We start from the raw sequence: 20,771 nt of genomic DNA on the forward strand, positions 1-20,771 counted from the left end.
GACGTGTGCAGGAGAGAGAAGGCACAGTGTGCGCCCCTTCTCTCTTCAGCCTGTCATCAGAGGAGAGGGGACGGGCAAAGACCAGTTAGTCAGCTCAGCTCGCGTCTGCGCACATACACGGTAGTGCGCTCAGGACTTCAGAGGGCGGCATGAATGCCGCCCTATGAAGTATGTGCGCATGTGTGGCGAAGCCGCGCATGCGCACAATGGAGCAATGACGCTTCCAAATGGAAGCGTCTGATTGCTCCCTGCTCGCGCCCACCTATTTCGTCATTTTGACGAAATAGGGGGCGCGGCTTCATGAGGCTCCCGGCGCTGGAACCAGGTGAGTAAACTACTCTGCCTGGAGAGTCCCTTTAAAAAAATAAAAAGTATGGCACCGAGTTTTAAATTTAAAGTTACAAAGGGTCTATTAATTTCTGGTGATCCCAACAAAAGCTTCATATTTTTCATAATAACTTTGAATAACTAGTCTTATTTAGTATTTCAGTGCTCCACTACATCAGTCTAACAAAACAAAAAACACATTTACAGTACATGTTCAGTCTTGCTGTGCCAGAAGGACCTGCATTCTTTATCCGCAGAATTCCAGTCTTTTAAAAACCTTGGAAAAAAACAAAAAATAGTTCTCCCTCTTCAATGTAGAAAGAAAAAAAAACAACAACAAAAAATGAAAACCTTTCAACATTCGCTAGTTTTTGTGTTATTTGAGCTTGATGTGTAGGAACTGGTCTTTCTTGAGTATTTCATGGAACTGAATGAGATTCGCATTCTCTCGACAGTCCGTACACTCCGGCATTTTACCGTGTTTTTCACGTGATCCCGAAAGTCATTTGAAACAAAGTAGTAGACAAAAGGATCGATGCAGCTGTTCAGAGAGGAGAGACACAGAGCGACGATGTAAACTGCGTAGATGTTGTCAATATACCTTTTCTTAATAAGAGAGTAATGAACTATAATAAGAACGTTACTGGGTATAAAACAGACGAGATACATAACAAGCACTATAATGATAAGTCGAATCGCTCTCTTCCTCTTTTTTCCAATATCTACATCAGTGATAGAGGCGTTCAAAGTCTTAATCATGAGAGCGTAAGCCAATGTAGTGAGCACCGCAGGGAAAAAAAATACCCCGATTGCAAGGGAGATGAAGTAGTTGAACATATCGAAGGATAGGGTGTCAAGTGGCAGGGCGTCGTGGCAAGTTGTAATGTTGAGTCTTGGCAGGTAAACAGTTTGGTTAAAAAGATATAATGGGATTGTGCCTAGAATAATTAAGATCCATACAAGTACTGAAACAATGAGTGCAATTCTTGAATTCTTTCTGGCATGTGACATAGGGTTAACAATGACCCAGTATCTCTGGACACTAAGACATGTCATGAATAAGATCGAGCAATACATATTCCCATAAAAAAAGCCGACAAACATTTTGCACATAGCTTCGCCATAAATCCAGTTATTGCCATTCAAGTGGTAGGCAGCCTTGAAAGGAAACCATATGATAAGCATTAGATCAGCCATAGCCAGATTAGCCATGTATATTACAGCCGGATGTTTCTTCTTGGTTCTGAATAAGAAGACCCATAAGGCTATTGCGTTGCTTGGTAAGCCAATGATGAACACTATTAGGTACACCGCTGGGATGAAACCAGTAGTCAACCTGCTGGTCAGTACATTCGCTGCAAAGTCGTCCACTGCATAAACATAGTTCCCAGAGCCGTTACAGGATTCTACCTTGACAAAAATGAAACTTCTTCCTCCAACTGATGATGAACATGTGGTGTTAATTCCTGTAATGAGAACAAAATCGCACAATGTGAAATTTTATATTTTGCAAAAGAGATTAGATAGATCTAGGTCAGTTGTGTGTATTACTTTTCAAACCTTTTCTAAAAATTCACAGTTAGGCAAGACTAAGAAATTTATGAGAATAGGGTTTATTATAAAGAGAAATGGATGAAGGAATTGGAAAACCAAAACAAAAACGAAAACTATACAGACATGTATTCCTGAGCTATAGTTTTAAGTTATATATATATTTTAGTATTGTCTCTTGTCGTATGAGGGTTTGAAATTTGAGATGTACTTGTTTTTCAGCCCTTGCACACTGGTCTCCACTATGTGGTGTAGATAATATCAGCCTATTCAATATTTCCCCATACGGAAGCACCTCTTGTGGCCGTGGAAGAAGCCCCTAAAGTGGTGTTAACCCTGCAATCTGCATAAAAAGGAAGGTTTTCCATTGCAGGGTTAAACAGAAAGGAACGTGGCGCCCATGTATACAGTTATTTAACCCCTTAAGGAAGGAAACATCCCCTGGAGGACCGATGATGGTCCTGAACCGTCATAAACAGTAATATTTACTTACCTGATCGGCGTTGCTCCCTGTGTGTGGGGGACTGCCTGATAGCCCAGACAGTCCTCCTTCGGCGAATAAGGCCCCCGCGGCCATGTGATCGCTCTAACAGAGCGGTCACATGGCCGCAATAGGCGTCCAAGTATCTGACTGCACGTGTAAAATATGTAAAATGTGTAACATGCAGTCTCCCTGCATGTGTAAAATAAAATATATACTCATACTAAATGTATTTCTATATTAACATAAAAATACACAATATATATATATATATATATATATATATATTTATATGATAGATATAAAATATAAATAAATGTAAAAAAAATAAAAAAATTATATATATGAAATTTTATTATGACTGTATTTTGATAATTTATATACACATCTATGTATATATAAATAAAAATAATATGAAATATATATATCCCTATACAAAATTACATAAATAAGTCAATAAATATACACGTAGACTTCAAATATTTTATATATATATATATATATATATATATATATATATATATATATATATAAATATATATATATATATAAAAAATTATTCTACGTGCATATTTATGTAATTTTTTTACGTAATTAACTAGTTCTATTGATTGCAATTTGAGGGACCTGCCTGACAACCAGGTCCAGAGTCCAGAGAATTTAATTTGCTAGCACTGTATTTAACCCTGTAACTTTCTATGACACCCTAAATCCTGTACTCGGGGGCGGTACCGTTTTACTCTGGAGACTTCTCCCGACACAAATATTACCATTTCAAAAACCATAAAACAGATCACAGCAATGATATTGTCAGTGAAATATCCAAAGTTAGCGTTCATAATTGTTTTTTGCATTTTTAACACACAAACAAATATAAATGTTAACTTTGGCCAGTGTTTGTGACAAAGTGGCTACTAAAAAAAGACTGGTCATACCCCGTATTAAATACCCTGGGTTGTCTACTTTAAAAAAAACACGTACATGTGAAGTGTGATTCAGAGATAACAGTTGACAGTGTTACAATGTCACTATTGATACATTTTAAATATATATATATTTTGAAACAACAATGTCCTACTTGTACTTATAGCCCTATAACTTGCACAAAAAAAAAGCATGCAAACACTGGGAGTTTTTAAACTCAGGCCAAAATTTGGAATCTATTTAGCATTTTTTTAAAAGAAAGTCCTTTTTGTCCTAGAAAAAAAAAAAAAACAATATATAACTTGTGTGGGAACAGTAAATGAGAGAGAGGAAAATTACAGCTAAACACAAAAACCACAAAAGTGTTAAAACAGCCCTAGTCCTTAACGTACAACACGGTCCTGAAGGGGTTAACCAGTGGAAATGATAAATGTTAGCAAGACTGACCGCTGTATTTGTATGCCAGATGTTGGTTTCTGGTCATTTTCTCTCTTTTTTTTTTTTTTCCAAGCAATTCGTTTATCAAATTTTAATACTTAAAAAAAAAAATATTATTATTGATTTGAAGTTGTTGACTGAGAGTACTTATTTCTTGTAGAAGTTTATTGATAAAACTCTGTTTAAATGCTTTCGTAGGCACGACATTTTGTATCATATTACCACTAATTCACTAGGTTAGACCTTAGAGTCCGGGTGCGACTCAGATAATTCTGTTGAGATAGTAGGTAGGATCATGTTTACACCAGACACCACTTCTGATTTTAGTATTGCACTAAACCACTTCTCTTTACTTCCTGAATGCTTAGTTTATAGAGGTTGTTGTAAATTGTGCAATATTTAATAGAATGTTAAACTTTTCACAAAGTACGTTATTGATTTATTATGGGATCATTTCTAGGGATGGGCAAATCAGGGCTGCCATCAGAAATTTTGGGGCCCCTGACAAAGCACAAGGTCTGGGCCCCCCCCTCCCTCCCGGGCCCGCCCATGCCCTACCTAGTCCGTTGACAATGATGCAGGACTGAATGTGGTGTGTATGGTGGAAGTAAATTAGAATGTGTGTAATGGATGTAGTGTTTGTGTGTATTAGATACAGTCTGTTCAGTGAATGCAGAGTGTGTGTTTGTGTAGCGGATGCAGTGTGTATAGTGAACATAGAGTGTTTGAGTAGTGGATGTAGTGTGTGTTTGTGTAGTTGATGTAGTGTTTGTATGTACTATATGAAATGTGTTTAGTGGATGCAGTGTCTGTAGTGGATGTAGTGTGTGTATTAGACGCAGTGTCTGTGTATAGTGAATGCAGAGTGTTTCAATTTATGGTGGATGTAGTGTGTGTAATGTGAATACAGGATGTTTGTGTAGTGGATGCTGTGTGTACAGTTAATGCAGAGTGTATGTTAGTGTAGTGAATGCAGAGTGTATGTTAGTGTAGTGAATGCAGAGTGTATGTTAGTGTAGTGAATGCAGAGTGTATGTTAGTGTAGTGAATGCAGAGTGTGTGTCAGTATAGTGAATGCAGAGTGTGTGTCAGTATAGTGAATGCAGAGTGTGTGTCAGTATAGTGAATGCAGAGTGTGTGTCAGTATAGTGAATGCAGAGTGTGTGTCAGTATAGTGAATGCAGAGTGTGTGTCAGTATAGTGAATGCAGAGTGTGTGTCAGTATAGTGAATGCAGAGTGTGTGTCAGTATAGTGAATGCAGAGTGTGTGTCAGTATAGTGAATGCAGAGTGTGTGTCAGTATAGTGAATGCAGAGTGTGTGTCAGTATAGTGAATGCAGAGTGTGTGTTAGTGTGTAATAAATGCAGAGTGTGTGTTAGTGTGTAATAAATGCAGAGTGTGTGTTAGGGTGTAATAAATGCAGAGTGTGTGTTAATGTGTAGCGGATGCAGAGTGTGTGTTAGTGTAGTGAATGCAGAGCGTGTGTTAGTTTGTAGCGGATGCAGAGTGTGTGTTAGTGTAGTGAATGCAGAGTGTGTGTCAGTATAGTGGATGCAGTGAGTGTGTTAGTGTGTAGTGTATGCAGTGTGTGTATTGTATTAGTGAATGCAGTGTGTGTATTGTATTAGTGTATGCAGTGTGTGTGTGTTAGTGTGTGTGTTGTATTCATGTTTGCAGAGTGTGTCTTGTGTCAGTGTTTGCAGAGTGTGTCTTGTGTCAGTGTTTGCAGAGTGTGTCTTGTGTCAGTGTTTGCAGAGTGTGTCTTGTGTCAGTGTTTGCAGAGTGTGTCTTGTGTCAGTGTTTGCAGAGTGTGTCTTGTGTCAGTGTTTGCAGAGTGTGTCTTGTGTCAGTGTTTGCAGAGTGTGTCTTGTGTCAGTGTTTGCAGAGTGTGTCTTGTGTCAGTGTATGCAGAGTGTGTCTTGTGTCAGTGTATGCAGAGTGTGTCTTGTGTCAGTGTATGCAGAGTGTCTTGTGTCAGTGTATGCAGAGTGTGTTGTGTCAGTGTATGCAGAGTGTGTGTTGTGTCAGTGTATGCAGAGTGTGTGTTGTGTCAGTGTATGCAGAGTGTGTGTTGTGTCAGTGTATGCAGAGTGTGTGTTGTGTCAGTGTATGCAGAGTGTGTGTTGTGTCAGTGTATGCAGAGTGTGTGTTGTGTCAGTGTATGCAGAGTGTGTGTTGTGTCAGTGTATGCAGTGTGTGTGTGCAGGGCCGTCTTTAATAACGACTGGACCCTGGGCAAGCGCTTGCTTGGGCCCCCTGGGCCCTGCCGCCGTCGCCCCTCACTCCCTGGTATGCAATCACGGCATCCATCCCAATGCAGTGGCGGCATTAAATAGAATGAATTTTATTGGGACACCCATTTGCAAGATTGGACTAAAGGTAGAACCCCATCTGTCGTGCAACTCCAACAATGCTTTGACAGGTGGGGCTCTACCAATTTCCCATGCTTGCAGGGTTGTATTTAGCACTGTTTTGTGTGTTTGAATGTAAGCATGTGTTTGTATGAAGTATGTTTGTGTTAATGTGTTTGTATGTGGTACTGGAGTTTGAATGCAAGTGTGCATTTATGTGTAGTGTTTGTTTTTGAATGTAGGAGTGTGCTTGTATGTAGTGTTGAAGTTTGAATGGAGGGGTGTATTTGTATATAAAGCTGCGGCTCAGATGCACAGGTACATACTCTGACACACAAGCAGATACACAGATACATACACTGACTACATACAGATAAGCAGGCACATACACTGACAGACATACTGACACACAGGTACATATATATTGACACACACAGACACATACACTGGTAGACGTACTGACAGACACACACAGGCTCATATACAGACATACTGACACACACACTGATCAACATACTGACACACATACACTGACAGAAATACTGACACCCACACACAGGCACATACACTGACCGAGATACTGACACACACACACACACACACACACACACTGACACCCATATACACTGAGAAATACTGACACATCCAGGCACATATACTGACACACACAGACACATACAGAGACTGACACATGCATGCACATGCACTGACAGACATACTGACACACACACATAGACATACTGACACACACACAGATATATTGACACACAGACACACAGACAAACAGACATATACAGACACACAGACATACTGACACACAGACATACTGACACACATGTAAAATGTACATTTTTAAACCCACCCTCCAGTTTCCTACCTTTTGCTGGAGGGTGGATTCCCTGGGGTCCAGTGTGGTGCCTGAGGATGATAGGAGTGAGGATCCCCCATCCTCACTCCCTCCCAGCCGGCTGCCGGAAAGCAAGGGGCCCGGTCGAGGGGGGAAAGAGCGCCCGACCGAGCCCCTGCTGATACAAGCCCTCCGGGTGGCCCTAAGTGCATGGGCCACCCGGTGGGACTCAGAGGAAGGGGGAAAAATGTTTACATAATTTTTATTTTAATTAAATGGTTTCTCCCCCCTCCCTGCTTACCTTGTCCAGGGAGGGGGGAGATTCCATGATCCCTGGTGGTCCGGTGGGGGCCCCCCCGGCTCCCCTTTACCGCAGAGGGGGCCCAGGCAGCACACAGCCTCTCTTCTCTCCTCTGTTCCAATAACTCTCACGAGACCCGCGGAGCGTTGCCATGGCAACCGGGTCTCACGTGAGTTATTACAAGAGAGAAGAAGCTGTGTGCTGCCTGGGCCCCCTCTGCGGTAACAGGGAGCCGGGGGCCCGCGGCTGCACACATAGATAGCGATATTCGCTATCTATGTGTGCAGGGAGGGAAAGTGGGGCCCAGGACTGCCAGAGCAGTCCGGGCCCCCCAGGGCCGCCGGGCCCGTGACAACCGTCATGGTTGTCACCCCCTGATGGCGGCCCTGGGGCAAATATTTCTTCACATTTTCTGGAGTGCCTTAATGAGTGCCCAAAGAGTCTGAACGTTTTGTATACTATATGGCGCTTCTCCTTTTGATGAAGGAGTCATTCACAGTGGACATACCAACAAGCACACTCATGGAGATCACTAACTTTCCAAAGAACCTTAAGCTTCTATCTGGAATACCAAATATTTATTTTCAATCTGGCACAGAGCTAATGCATTGCCAAGAACTCTGGTCTTGCCATTGATTCCAGAAAATAAGTTGTGCTGACTACCACTCACCTTTCCGTAATGGATTACTTCAGTTCCTCACTCTTTCGAGTCTCAAAGACTTGGCTGTAACATGTTTCTGGCAGCCATTTTGTAGCCATTGTTCAGTATTAGAAATCCAAAACTTAACTCACATTCGAACAACACCCTCTGGACTTTTGAGACAGCTCAATGTTGACCAGAGTAAGGAACCAGTTAATGAAAGAACCCACTGTCATAAATCTTTATTTTAGCCATTTTGGGATTGACATTATTAGCTTAGGTGGAAAACCTCCATGTTGGTGTGGCTTAATTAGCTGCTGGAACATATATTACACAAAATGAAATCTGTTACTAAAACCAGTTTTGTTTATTTTTATTAGGCACAGATTTCTCTTTTGTTACACTCCCATAAAGACTCATGATTTTAAGCTATGCTCTAATTAGTGCGAGACTGACAAGGCATTGCTCAGGTTGTAGGCGGACGGCGACAGAGTGCATTCCTCCAATCTCCCAATCTCTTCATGCTCAAATCCCTCACACAGACCGCAGTGATGCTGGAGCCAGAATATGATGTCACTCCAGCCTCAGGATTACTAAGCGGTAGGAGAGGGAGCTGAGCCGCAAGAGCAGAGCGCCCTCGCCACCTGCATTGACCGCCAGCCCAGCATTCCCATGGGAAATAGAGACTCCATGCCAGCACTCCCAAAAGGTAAGAAGGCTGGGTATGTGTCTGTCAGTGAGTATATATGTGTGTCCGTCAGGGAGCGTGTGTCCGTCAGGGAGTGTGTATGTATATGTGTCCCGTCAGTGAGTGTGTATGTGTCAGTGTGTGTGTGTGCCGGGGGTGCCCGAGTTCCAACATGCAAAGGGCAGCACAAAAACCAACATACACCACTAACCCTAATCCTTTCCTACAGAGGCTTTGCTTGCTTGAGACTTGTCTCTGTTAGTTAAAACATTTTGGCAAAGCATGTAAAGTCCTTGCAAGCAGAAATTCCCCTCTGGTGCACGTGCCATAGATCCCCCAAGCTTCCACTGGCAAATCACTTTTAAGGCCTGGCTAGTAGCAAAGGACTTACAACTCTGAACCCCGGACTCATGACACACTTCACTTTGTATCATGCAGTTGGCATAAGATTCTAATAGCCAATCAAATATCACTCAAAATGATAAACCGTGCTCCAGAATGTGCTACTGCTTTATGATGAAAACAAATGGAGTTAAAAAGATATTACAAAAAATAAAATAACTAAGTAGTTTATTGTTCCAAGCAACAACAGAAAGTGATCTAATTTTATCCCATATCCAAATATAGAATTAATGATTTTACGGGTTCTAGAGAGAGGCTGATAATTACGCATTATGTTGTCATTGTAGCACACATCACCATGCTGCAAGTATCAGTCAACATACGCCCAAGAAATGGAATCAAAACAAGGATATGCCTATTAACCAATCTCTGACAAGTCTGGAAACTCCCTAAACCTTGCGGTGTAGCACAGCGTGAGGATTGTAGGTTTGTAAAAGCAAAACAAAACACAATCACTGAATCACAATCATCTTCATGATCTGAATTCTATATTACTGTCTAATCTGTTAAATTCTAAAACAGGACAGAATAGGATTATTCTATGTGAATATTTGGAACCAGATCCATCTTTTGTCTCGGCAAACATTACAATCATTCATACACTAAATTAGACTAATTGTTAATCATTTATGTTTATTGAACTTGTGAGTCCCACAGTTGATAATCTGCGAGTAGCAATGACAGGGTCACTGTTAGACTAGGAGATTTACACATTAAACTGAAAGCTGTAAAGAGCAGGAAAAGGAATTTGAAATCTAAGGGAATACACATTTGTATCTCTAACGCCTTAGTATCCCTGTCCTTAGGAATACTAAATGTCCCATTTACTTAGTTGCTGGGGCAGGAAGCGCCTTTTGTAGCTCTCATTATGGACTTAACCCAGAAATGTAAACTTTGCAGCTTCTAAAAAAATAATTATAAATAAAGAAATCACCTATCAATGCTTTACATGTGGGATTAAACCTACAGAACCATTACACCAAAATCACGTAATCGAAAAGAAGTGGCCTGGGTGTCCTTAGTGGTCCATTTCAGTTTGTATAGTTTGAGAAAATGAAGTCCCTCGATGTGCTGGTAAAGTCTACTAACTAGTCTTTCAGAAGTTTATATGTTGCAGCCCCTGATATAAAATAATAGGGCAATCTACATCACATTATCTCTGTTCCAAAAGAAAAAGGTAGGTTTGTGTTCCAAATAGTGCGTTTGGTTAAACGGTCACGAGGAGTTAAAGAAGCACTTTCTTTGTTCAACAAAAGCGTGACACACCTTCTTGGTGACCTAGAAAATCGGCATGACTTAAAGTGCAGGTAGTTACTGCTCGCTAGGACATGACTCATCTCAGCAAAGAACGCCTGTCCTGGAACAGCACACACTACTCTTCATTGTTAACATTCATTTTGATCTTGGTGAATAAAGAAAAAAAAAAAAGAAATCACCCCAGCCGATCAGACAGCCGCCTGATTTCCTCAGTTAGCCAGGGGAGAGCCAACAGTGAGGGAGATTTAGGTGTAAATGTTTTTTTGGTACACCTGTTGGCGCGGCCATTTTTATGAAACATTTATAATTTTTGTTTATAAGACGCAAACATTTCCCACAAAAAGCTGGGTAAGGATCATGGGAGGTGTAGTCCATGGATAAGGATCATGGGAGGTGTAGTCCATGAACATCGTCAAGAACATGGCCTTGACTATTAACCGTTGTGCTGCAAATGTTTCTGGACCACATTTCCCAGTATACCATGCTCCATACCTTTCTTTGCAGCCATGCTCCCCCATGTCAACCACCAGGCCTCCCTCCTGGGTCATGCCACATAAATGCCCCCCGACATACACTAATCTTGATGCCTCCATTCTGCCCAGCCTTACCCTGTCCCAGACTCCCTCCTCTGTCATACCTTGCCTTGTGAGCATTGTAAAAGTCTAAAGCAGCAAAGTACTGCATTTTGTACCATGTAGTGTCTGGCTGTGAATGATGGGATTTAGAGTACAAAGCATTTTACTATGTTCCAGGAGTAGTTATGTCACTGTACCCCGTGGTCGAGCATTACTCCCTTTAATGATGATGCATTACCCAACACTCTCACCAATTATTGCTACATTCATAAAACAATAATAAAACCCGGTGAAACCTGTTTAGTGTTAACGTTTGTAGTAGTTTGTCTCATGTACTATTATATCATCACATTCAAATCAGAAAGCTCAGTGGAAGATGTTGGCACTACATAGATGCTAATAATAATAATAATACGATTTGCAATAAATTAACTTGGGAATATTACTGGTTTGCATTTTTTAACATTCATTCACTAAATTGGATCACGTAACTCTGAATCATCTTCAAAAAAAATAAACAAAAATCTCACTTCCTCCCAAAAAAATAAATAAAGTCACAGTATCACGACTTGCAAACAACATTGTAAAACAAACACAATAGTACGAGTAATTTAACAACTCAAGCTATTAGCGCTAGTAGAACCAAAAAACACCATCATTAGATAAGGTGTAGCAACAGAATGTTGTGCATTGTACCTGCCAGCACAGATTGTGTTAGAACTCAGACTCTTTCCTTAATACACATTGTCTCAGAGACATTTTAACCTTTTAATGACCAACGGCAAACCACAGATGTTTGGTTTTAAAAAGAGATCTGTGGTCTTTTAGGGGCTTCGATGTTGGTGAGTGGGGATATAGTGAGGTTTATTGATTAAACACAAAATTAAAGTGAATTGGACACAGCAAGGTCTATTTACTAAAGAGACAGCTATGCTAACAGTTCTGCTAAGAATTCTCATTTTAGTATATAACCCTGTAATCTTTCAGTTACAGAGAAATACAGTCCAAATGGCAAGATTGAGCCTAAAATAGCCGATCCAGAAACATTCTCCAACTCCCAAACAGGCGCAGCTCGACTATTTTGGGCTCAATTTGACAAGTTTTGGATTTTGATTTGCTACAGTTTAATTTTAATGAGAAACCTGCAGATAGCTGATATATCTCCAGCTTGGTTTTAGTCACGACGTGGCTATATTAACCTACATTTTTCAATTCAGGAAAATCCAGAGTTTAGTGAATAAGTATGATTGGGCTATTATACTGGAAATTGGATCAGGGGGTCTTACCTGTCACTGACTGGAAGCACAAACACAGTACTAAGAGCGGCAGTAGCTGTGAGCAGCCCATCATACGATCCCTGTCCGGATTCCGGTGTTAGAATGTTCAGCAGGTAAATCCTCTCTGATACAGAACTCAGCGGAGAATGATCACTGCATGAGGATCAGGTACTGTCTCACCTGGCTGTGATGTCACTGACTCTCCAAACTCCGCCCCTGAAACCAAAACAGGCAAGTCCTTACCTGAGCTGCACAGATACAGTGATCAGATGCCAGTGACACAGGGTGTGCTCAGTCCGAGCATTACAAACACACGCAGACGGCGAGCACAGGAAAACTGCTGACATGAAGTATGCAGGATTCACATGCTGCCGGAAATAAATTAAAGCATCACTGTCACTTTGTAGGTTAGCTTTTATGAATTAATAATTTTTGTCACTTATTTTTCTTTCATTATTTTTAAACATAAGATAAACTAAATGTTCACAGCACTGTGGGATAGAGCGCAAATAACTTTTTTCTCTTTTTAAAACTTTTTTTTTATTGTAAGTATTGGGGCTGATGTGCACTATAGTCATTGCAGGACTTAATTTTGCATTTTGCATAAGGTAAACTAGGGACTACTTTTTCTTATGGGGAGCATGATCTCTGGAAATGGGGGGAGCTTAAGCAAAGTTCCATTTCAGTTGCTAATTTACCCAGAATCCCACACAAGGCACAGAGCAGGCATCGAGGACAGAGGAGAACAAAATGGAGGCGCCCAGGTATTTTGATGCTGCACAATGAATAAAATAAAATAAATACAATTAAAGGCAAGTGCTAAAGAGGGGAGTATAATCATTAAGATACCAAGGAATAGACCACTTTGAATAGTTAATTGAGTTCCCTCCTGAAGGATAATACAGGACAAATAATACTACATAATGACACATGGGGTTATTAATGAGTAAGCAGAGTAAATTGTGAATTAATGGACTTTTAAAGTAAATTTCAGATTTTAGGCAAAAATAACTGAAATTGGAAAAGAAAAAGCATCCAACTCAGCTGAGGTTTATTCAGTAAATAATTAATTGCTGATTTAAAACTTTCTAATGAAATGGGCAAGCTGGGATTTGGAGAAGATTTTGAAAGAATTTATTTTTGCTGAGGTTTAGCAATTTAGGTTTTAAATTGTTTGCCTCTCGGTGTTTACGGAATAAAGCTCAGCTATGTTTGTCAACTTGAGTCAAATCAAAATGGAGGTTATCAGCCCCCAGAGGACATGACATGTGCACAGACGTTATTCGGCATGTGCAAAATTATAAATAAAACACAGACACCGCTTATTCTGTTGGAGTACAACGTCCACAGCTTTATTAATTATAAAATTATTTAAATTAACAATTTAGGGTCATTGTCAACAGTAATAACTCCGTTCCTCTCGATCCCAAATACCCCTGACAATGACCCTACCAAAACAATACAAACATAACAATTGATACATAACGAATAATACCTGGCCTACCAAAGAGGCCCCCAACATTTGTTTACCTGCAGGGGTGTACCCAGACACCCCTACACCCCTAGGTTCGTCGCCACCTCCGGGCTAGAACCTACCAAACACTTTAACTTCCGTCCTACTCCAGCCTAGAACTTGGCATAACACATTCATAACCCCCAAATAGCCAGTTTACCCAAGCCCTATTTCCCGCCGCTGTGACCAAACGGGAACTACCCCAAAACATAACACAAAGGGAGGGTGGGAGGGACAATTCACAGGTAAGGGCAGCTCAGATTAAGATGGCCTCAGCCTAAAATGGCCGCTATTTAAACTAACCCTCTCCTCCCCACACTAGCTAGGCCCACCCCCTTGACCTCCAATTCACCTGCCAACTTTCTGGCCCTGTCAAGGCCCACTCCCCCCCTGCGTTGCTCCGTGGGCTACATGACATGTGCACAGACGTTATTCGGCATGTGCAAAATTATAAATAAAACACAGACACCGCTTATTCTGTTGGAGTACAACGTCCACAGCTTTATTAATTATAAAATTATTTAAATTAACAATTTAGGGTCATTGTCAACAGTAATAACTCCGTTCCTCTCGATCCCAAATACCCCCGACAATGACCCTACCAAAACAATACAAACATAACAATTGATACATAACGAATAATACCTGGCCTACCAAAGAGGCCCCCAACATTTGTTTACCTGCAGGGGTGTACCCAGACACCCCTACACCCCTAGGTTCGTCGCCACCTCCGGGCTAGAACCTACCAAACACTTTAACTTCCGTCCTACTCCAGCCTAGAACTTGGCATAACACATTCATAACCCCCAAATAGCCAGTTTACCCAAGCCCTATTTCCGCCACAGCACATGACTTGACCCCTTAAGCTCATGTGCGACCCCCACCACACATAAATAGGGCCTGCGCAATCCCCTCTTGCAAGCCTAAGTTGAATAAGTCGCAACCTACATCAGAAAGGTGCACACCGTCCGACCTAAAGTAACCAGGTAACATCTCCTCCAGTTCCCTGTGCCGTACCACTACGCCCCCCACTCTCCGAACAAAACTAGCCATGATCTTATTGATCTTACCCCTGGATCGTGCTACCGCGGCCGTGTCCCTGGCGTGTCTCCACCTGCACCGAGGCACTATCTCCGACCACACCACTGTCACGCCAGGGACCAGGTCCCGCAGCCGATCCACATCCCGCTTCATTTGCCTTACCAAGCCGCGCAGCGGCACCAGACCCAGGTCATTACCCCCGCCGTGGATCACCACCACGTCTGGCAATGCCCGACCCGTCACCTTGCGAAAAAGTTCCCCACTGACGCTCCGCCAGTCGACGCCCCGATACCCAAACCAGTATATCTCCACTTGCTCCAAAGGAAAGCCCAGCTGTATCCCATTCTTTCGAACTGCAGCTCTCTTCTGAGCCCAATAGACGTAAGAATGACCAATTATCCATGCCGTCCAACCTAGGAGAGACAAAAACAACGTTAAGCATCACCCCTGCAGCCCAGCTGCGTCCCCACATTGTTATGTTCACACCAACCTGTCTGGGCGTACATACGAGCGAAACCGCATTGATTCCCAACGACCGATACGCTTGATCCGCTCGTTCCCCAAACCCAGCCGTGCGGCCTCCGTGGCCGCCCCAATGCGGAAGGAGTGCGTTCCGAATTGTAAGGGATCTAACCCCATCCCCTTTAACCCCAACCGAAAAATCTTAGTAAATTGGAAGCGCGACAGCGCTGAACCATCCGCATGCACTAAGAAGCAACCCTTGACTTCCGGCCTTAACTCCAGGAACCTGGCCCCGCAGGCCACTGGGCACACACCCGATCCCGGCAACGCACCCAGAGTAACCGCACAACCTTTCCCAAAGACATCCGTCTTGGAACGGGCCAACCGTATCCGCACCCTGTCCGAACACACCGCTACGTCCTCCAATCTCAGTCCCCCATTACCCGCCTTGCTTGCACTGACCAATTCCCCAATCCTAAAAGCCCCGAAAAAGGCCCATACAAACGCCGTTGAAAACAGAGCCACCTCGTGCCCCGAAAAACATATGTCTGGTAACCGCTCCACCAAACCTTGTAGAACCTGAAATGAAACCGGCCTCCTCTCATCCCGAACCTTCTTGCCTTTCCGAAAGCCCCGCACCGCCTGTCTTACCAGGAAATGTTTTGTCACATCCACCCAACCATTGAATTTAAAGAGAAACGCCAGGGCCGCGAGGTGCCTATCCACCATGGAGGGGGAGGAATGCTCAGCAAACAAACGGCACAGAATCCATAACAATACATCCAACCGGCTAGATGCGGAGACATCCGAGCCTAACAGAAGCACCGTCTCATCCCAAACCCGCCAAACCTTAGCGTAAGAAGACCATGTGCCCGGGGCCAGCGAATGTTTTATGTACTCCCCAAGCAGGATGTCGCGAGCTGCCACATCTCCTCCGGGCAAGCGTGTCCCGAGTCCTGCGCCTCCGGTGCCGCCTCCCGAAAACGATCCCACTGAAAACGAGACAACGCGTCAGCCACAACGTTTTCCAAACCCGGAATATGCTTAGCCCTGAACACAATGTTAAATGACATGCATAACAACACCAACTGTCTTAGCAATCGAACGACCGGCAACGAGGACGCAGACAAGCCATTAATGGCCTGCACCACTGCCATATTATCCGAATAAAATACCACCTTCTTGTTAGAAAGGTCCCTACCCCACAGCGTCACCGCCACCACCACCGGAAAGAACTCCAGGAATGCCAGGTTCCTAATCAGCGGGCTCGACCTCCAAGCCACCGGCCACTCCTCCGCGCACCACCGACCCGCGAAAAAGGCCCCAAACCCTACGCTACCCGAAGCGTCCGTGAACAATCTCACATCCTCCGAGGACCCCACCGGTACCCGGAAAAACACCCGACCATTAAAATCCCGCAGAAAGCGCGCCCACACCTTTAAGTCAGCCCTCATCTCAGCTGAAACTCTCACGTAGTGCGACGGCCGCTTCACCCCGCTCGTTGCGTGAGCCAGCAGCCGGCAAAAAACTCTCCCCATGGGAATCACCCGACAAGCGAAGTTAAGGCTCCCTATCAACGACTGCAAACCCCTCAACGTCACCTTCCTCGCCTTTGCCACCGCATCCACCGATTCCCGCAGGGCGTGCAGTTTGTCAAGCGGCAACCTGCACTCCCCACGCACCGAGTCAATTTCCAGCCCTAGGAAACTGAGGCACGTTACCGGTCCCACCGTTTTATCTGCCGCCAACGGCACCCCAAACTTATGTGCTACCCACTGGAACACTTTCAGTATCTGCCCACAACGCCCCGTCCCTGCCGGGCCGACACACAAGAAGTCGTCCAGGTAGTGTACCACCGCACCCCCGGCCGACTCCTTCCGGACCACCCACTCCAGGAACGTGCTGAACTTTTCAAAGTATGCGCAAGATATAGCGCAACCCATAGGCAAACAGAGATCCACAAAGAACTCCCCGTCGAAGTAGCAACCAAGTAAATGATGACAATCCGGGTGAATGGGAAGCAATCTAAACGCCGCCTCCACATCCACCTTAGCCATCAATGCCCCGCGCCCCGCCCTCCGCACCAACTCAACAGCATTGTCAAATGATGTATAGGAGACAGAGCACAAGGTCGTGTCGATATCATCATTCACCGACGCCCCAGCCGGGTACGATAAGTGATGTATCAAACGGAACTTACCCACTTCCTTCTTAGGGACCACCCCTAGCGGTGACACCCTCAAACCCGGCATGGGCGAAGCCGCAAACGGGCCTGCCATCCTCCCCAAACTCACCTCCTTCTGCAACTTCTCCCTAACCACCCCCGGATGATCCAGCACCGATTTGAGATTCCCGCAAAGCACACCCGGACCCCTGTCCTGGAACGGAATCACAAAACCGTTCGTGAACCCGTCCCACAAAAAACTGGCTACTTCCCGGTTAGCGTATTGCCTTAGCCACGGCAACATCGTGTCTACCTTCACCGGAGATGCCCCCCGCCGCAGAAACAGGGGCTGCCGCGCCAGTGCCCCCCCCCTCCAATGCCAGCTTTCCCTTTCTTGAAGCATCTGGAGAGGCCATGATTGCCACCACAGCCGGAGCACTCATGTTTGAATCTACAGGACGCTCCCCACTTGCACTGCCCCTCGTTGAAGAGCCAGCACAAACCCTTCTTCTGTCCCGCCGACGCGCCACCACTTGGGCCCGCGCCGGCTGTCCCGAGAAAGGGGGCACTCTTTTGGGCCATCATCAACCTCATCCACAAAGGCAGGTCCATCTGGTCCCACCGCATGGCCGGATTCGCCGCTAGGCGCTGCCTAAACTGCTCATCATACCTCCACCACGCGAGTCCCCCGTAGGTCCTGTATGCATCCCCAATGCCGTCCAGATAGCAAAAAAGCTGTGAGCACCGTTCCGGGTTCTTTTCCCCGATCACGCTCGCCAGTATACAGAAGGCACGCAGCCAGTTACCGAATGTCTTAGGTATTTTTCGATACTTACGCCGTTTCTCCTCTTCCTCCTTTTTTGCGTCCTTCTTGTCTTCCTCCTTTAAATCTAAATACTCCTCTAAGGGAAGAAGAGAAAATATTTCGACAAATTCCCCCTTTCCTATCCTCTCCTTAACTTCAGCCTTCAAATGACAGCCCAATGGTCCCGCGAAGGACACGTGGACATTCTGTCTAGCTGCCTCCGAAATATCACCGCGGTCCTCCAGAGCCCCCGCACAGTCGACCTTCCCAGTATCCGCATCCGCGGCGCCCCCTCTCGCGCCCCCCGCCGTTGTCGCCACGGGACCCCTTCCCACACCTAAGTCGCTATCCGCTCCCCCGACCATGACCCCAAAAGTGATTGTAAGCATCCTAACAAACTCCCAGAATGAGGTGTAGATGTCAACTCACCACCCACTCCCCGGACCTCGGATGGCCGCGGGGGTACCGTCCTTTCGACCGCCTCGACTGGCTCCGAAGCGTCCAGGGGACGTCGTTTCCTGCCCGCCCTGCTGCGATCCAATCTTGTAGGCGACACACTTCGTGACCTGTAATGAGAAGGTGACCTGGGTAGTCTGTTCATATTGAGCCTCACCCGTCCGTCACATCTGTCTCCTGTCCCGTCAAGACCAGACCCCGTCCCCCGCTTGGCCTGGAACCCACGGTCGCTCCTAGTCCCACTCCGCCTGGAAACAACACTGTCTTTCGACCCTGACTCGCTGCGCCGGTACCTCCTCCATCCGTCCCTAGTGGTGGACCTCCTCCTCCTATCCCTACTCCTCGAATTACTCCTGTCCTTGGACCTGCCTCGCTCCGAAGATCGTCCTGAACTGCCATATCCATCCCTCCCGCTGCTTGGCGTGGCTCTATCTGCCCCCTTCGTGGGGCCTGCCCTGCGCCGTCGAACCTGGGAGCGACCTGAGAAGGCCTCCCGCGCATCACACCCCCGGGGGTCCCCGTCTGCATGGCCCCTCCTCTGGCTCCGACTATCCCGCCTCGCGCTGTCCTTCCCGGTCACCATCTCCCTTACTCCCATTCCAACACTCCGCTCCTGGCTGTAGTCCCTCTGCACCTCTGACCTGCCGCTGGGCTGGGGCACACTCCCACTCCTCTGGCTCCCTTCCTCCCCGGAATCCACTGCTGAGGACCTAACCCCTGACAGGGCTGACTTGCTTGTCGAGCTGCCCGCCTGGACCCCACCACCTCCATGTGAGCCCGCTGTCATGGTCCTCCCCGATCCCCCGACACCCCCCTGCCCCTCAGTGTTGCCCCCAGGGGGCGACTCACCGGGACGCTGGGACACCAGCACTGCTCCTCTTCCGATCCTCTGCTCAGCCTCCTTGCCCTGGGCACCAGCAACATCCAGGGGTGTCCTTTCTTCCGCCCGACGGCAGAGGGCGCTCTGGGCTAGAGGCCCCTTCCCGGCCTTCCGTCGCACCTGACCATGCAGCACCGGCCGCCGTTCCGAGCCTCCCCGGCTTCCAGACCCACCAGCCACCTCACGCTCCCTGACCGCAGGGCTCTTCTTCCTCCGCGCCGCCGGCACCGCACCCGGACTGAGCCGCTGGGGCGGTCTCGCCCGCCTGACAGGCCTCTTCTCCGCCGCACCGACGGGGGGAGCAGACGTGCTCGGAACCCCCAGCTGCTCCTGTAACCATCCGAATCCTCTCTCCTGTACCAACGATCGGACTCCAGCCAGGATTTCTTCGGCGGACGCCATGACCTGCAGTAAAAGACAAAGAAGAAGAGCTACTCTGACCTGTAACAATTCACAGGTAAGGGCAGCTCAGATTAAGATGGCCTCAGCCTAAAATGGCCGCTATTTAAACTAACCCTCTCCTCCCCACACTAGCTAGGCCCACCCCCTTGACCTCCAATTCACCTGCCAACTTTCTGGCCCTGTCAAGGCCCACTCCCCCCCTGCGTTGCTCCGTGGGCTACATGTGCGAGCTGCGGCAGTATGTTTTCAGTTTTGGCAGATTTGGTTAAATATGAAATTTACTGTAATTTCTTAATAATTCACATTTAGTTGTGGACAACCGTGACAGTTAATGCATTTTTTTGCAGCGCAGGAAACGTGATGCCGTGCAGAATGTAACATTCATATACCTCATTAAGTAAAGTAGACCATTTAATAAGGATAGTGAAACTTTCCTTCTCCAAATTAAGATGTGTGAGGCGAGCACTCCAATGTTGGCCTTTCCTAAGAATTTCAGTAAAATACAAACTAGAATGTGTCCATAAGGATAAATCAGACAAAGAAAGAGGCAGATCTGTCAGATCGAATAGAGACAGGGATATTTCAGAAATATGTAAATTCACTAAAGCACTTCCGAAAACAGAGATGGGAAATCTCCAGGACAAAGATCCAAAATAAATGGGGTATCCGTATTCTCCATTATTGCCTTAAAGGGACACTCCACTGCCCAACTGAAATAAAAATCACTGTTTAGTAGATATATAATGTCAAGAAACTACCCTGTTTGGTTCTTTGAATTGGATTTTCCTTGTGCGGTAGACAAAACTACCGATCACCGAACAGCCCCCGTGGCTCATTATCTACAAAGAAAACCGCAAGATTAAATGCTCTGCCTGTGTGACCGCCGTTCGTATAGCCCAGGCTTCCCCAAACTCTGGCCCTCCAGATGTTGCTGAACTACAACTCCCATGATTCTATGTATGAAATAGGCTGAGAATCATGGGAGTTG

General features: G+C 45.5%; 1 protein-coding gene across 2 annotated transcripts; it reads right to left on the reverse strand.

Annotated features, from left to right (window-relative positions):
* Positions 1-292: 292 nt before the first annotated feature.
* On the reverse strand, positions 293-12,222 carry LOC134612380 (proteinase-activated receptor 2-like). Of its 2 annotated transcripts, none has more exons than XM_063456720.1 (2): positions 12,070-12,222; positions 293-1,793 (listed from the first exon to the last, which is right to left on the reverse strand). In XM_063456720.1, exons 1-2 carry the CDS (start codon positions 12,131-12,133, stop codon positions 682-684), a joined length of 1,176 nt encoding a protein of 391 aa, XP_063312790.1. In that variant the 5' UTR covers positions 12,134-12,222; the 3' UTR covers positions 293-681. The 2 variants fall into 2 exon arrangements, with proteins under 2 accessions (XP_063312790.1, XP_063312792.1); XM_063456722.1 differs by having other exon boundaries at positions 293-1,780; positions 12,060-12,222.
* Positions 12,223-20,771: the final 8,549 nt, after the last annotated feature.

Source organism: Pelobates fuscus, chromosome 5, assembly GCF_036172605.1.
Source record: "Pelobates fuscus isolate aPelFus1 chromosome 5, aPelFus1.pri, whole genome shotgun sequence".
Lineage (NCBI taxonomy): Eukaryota > Metazoa > Chordata > Amphibia > Anura > Pelobatidae > Pelobates > Pelobates fuscus.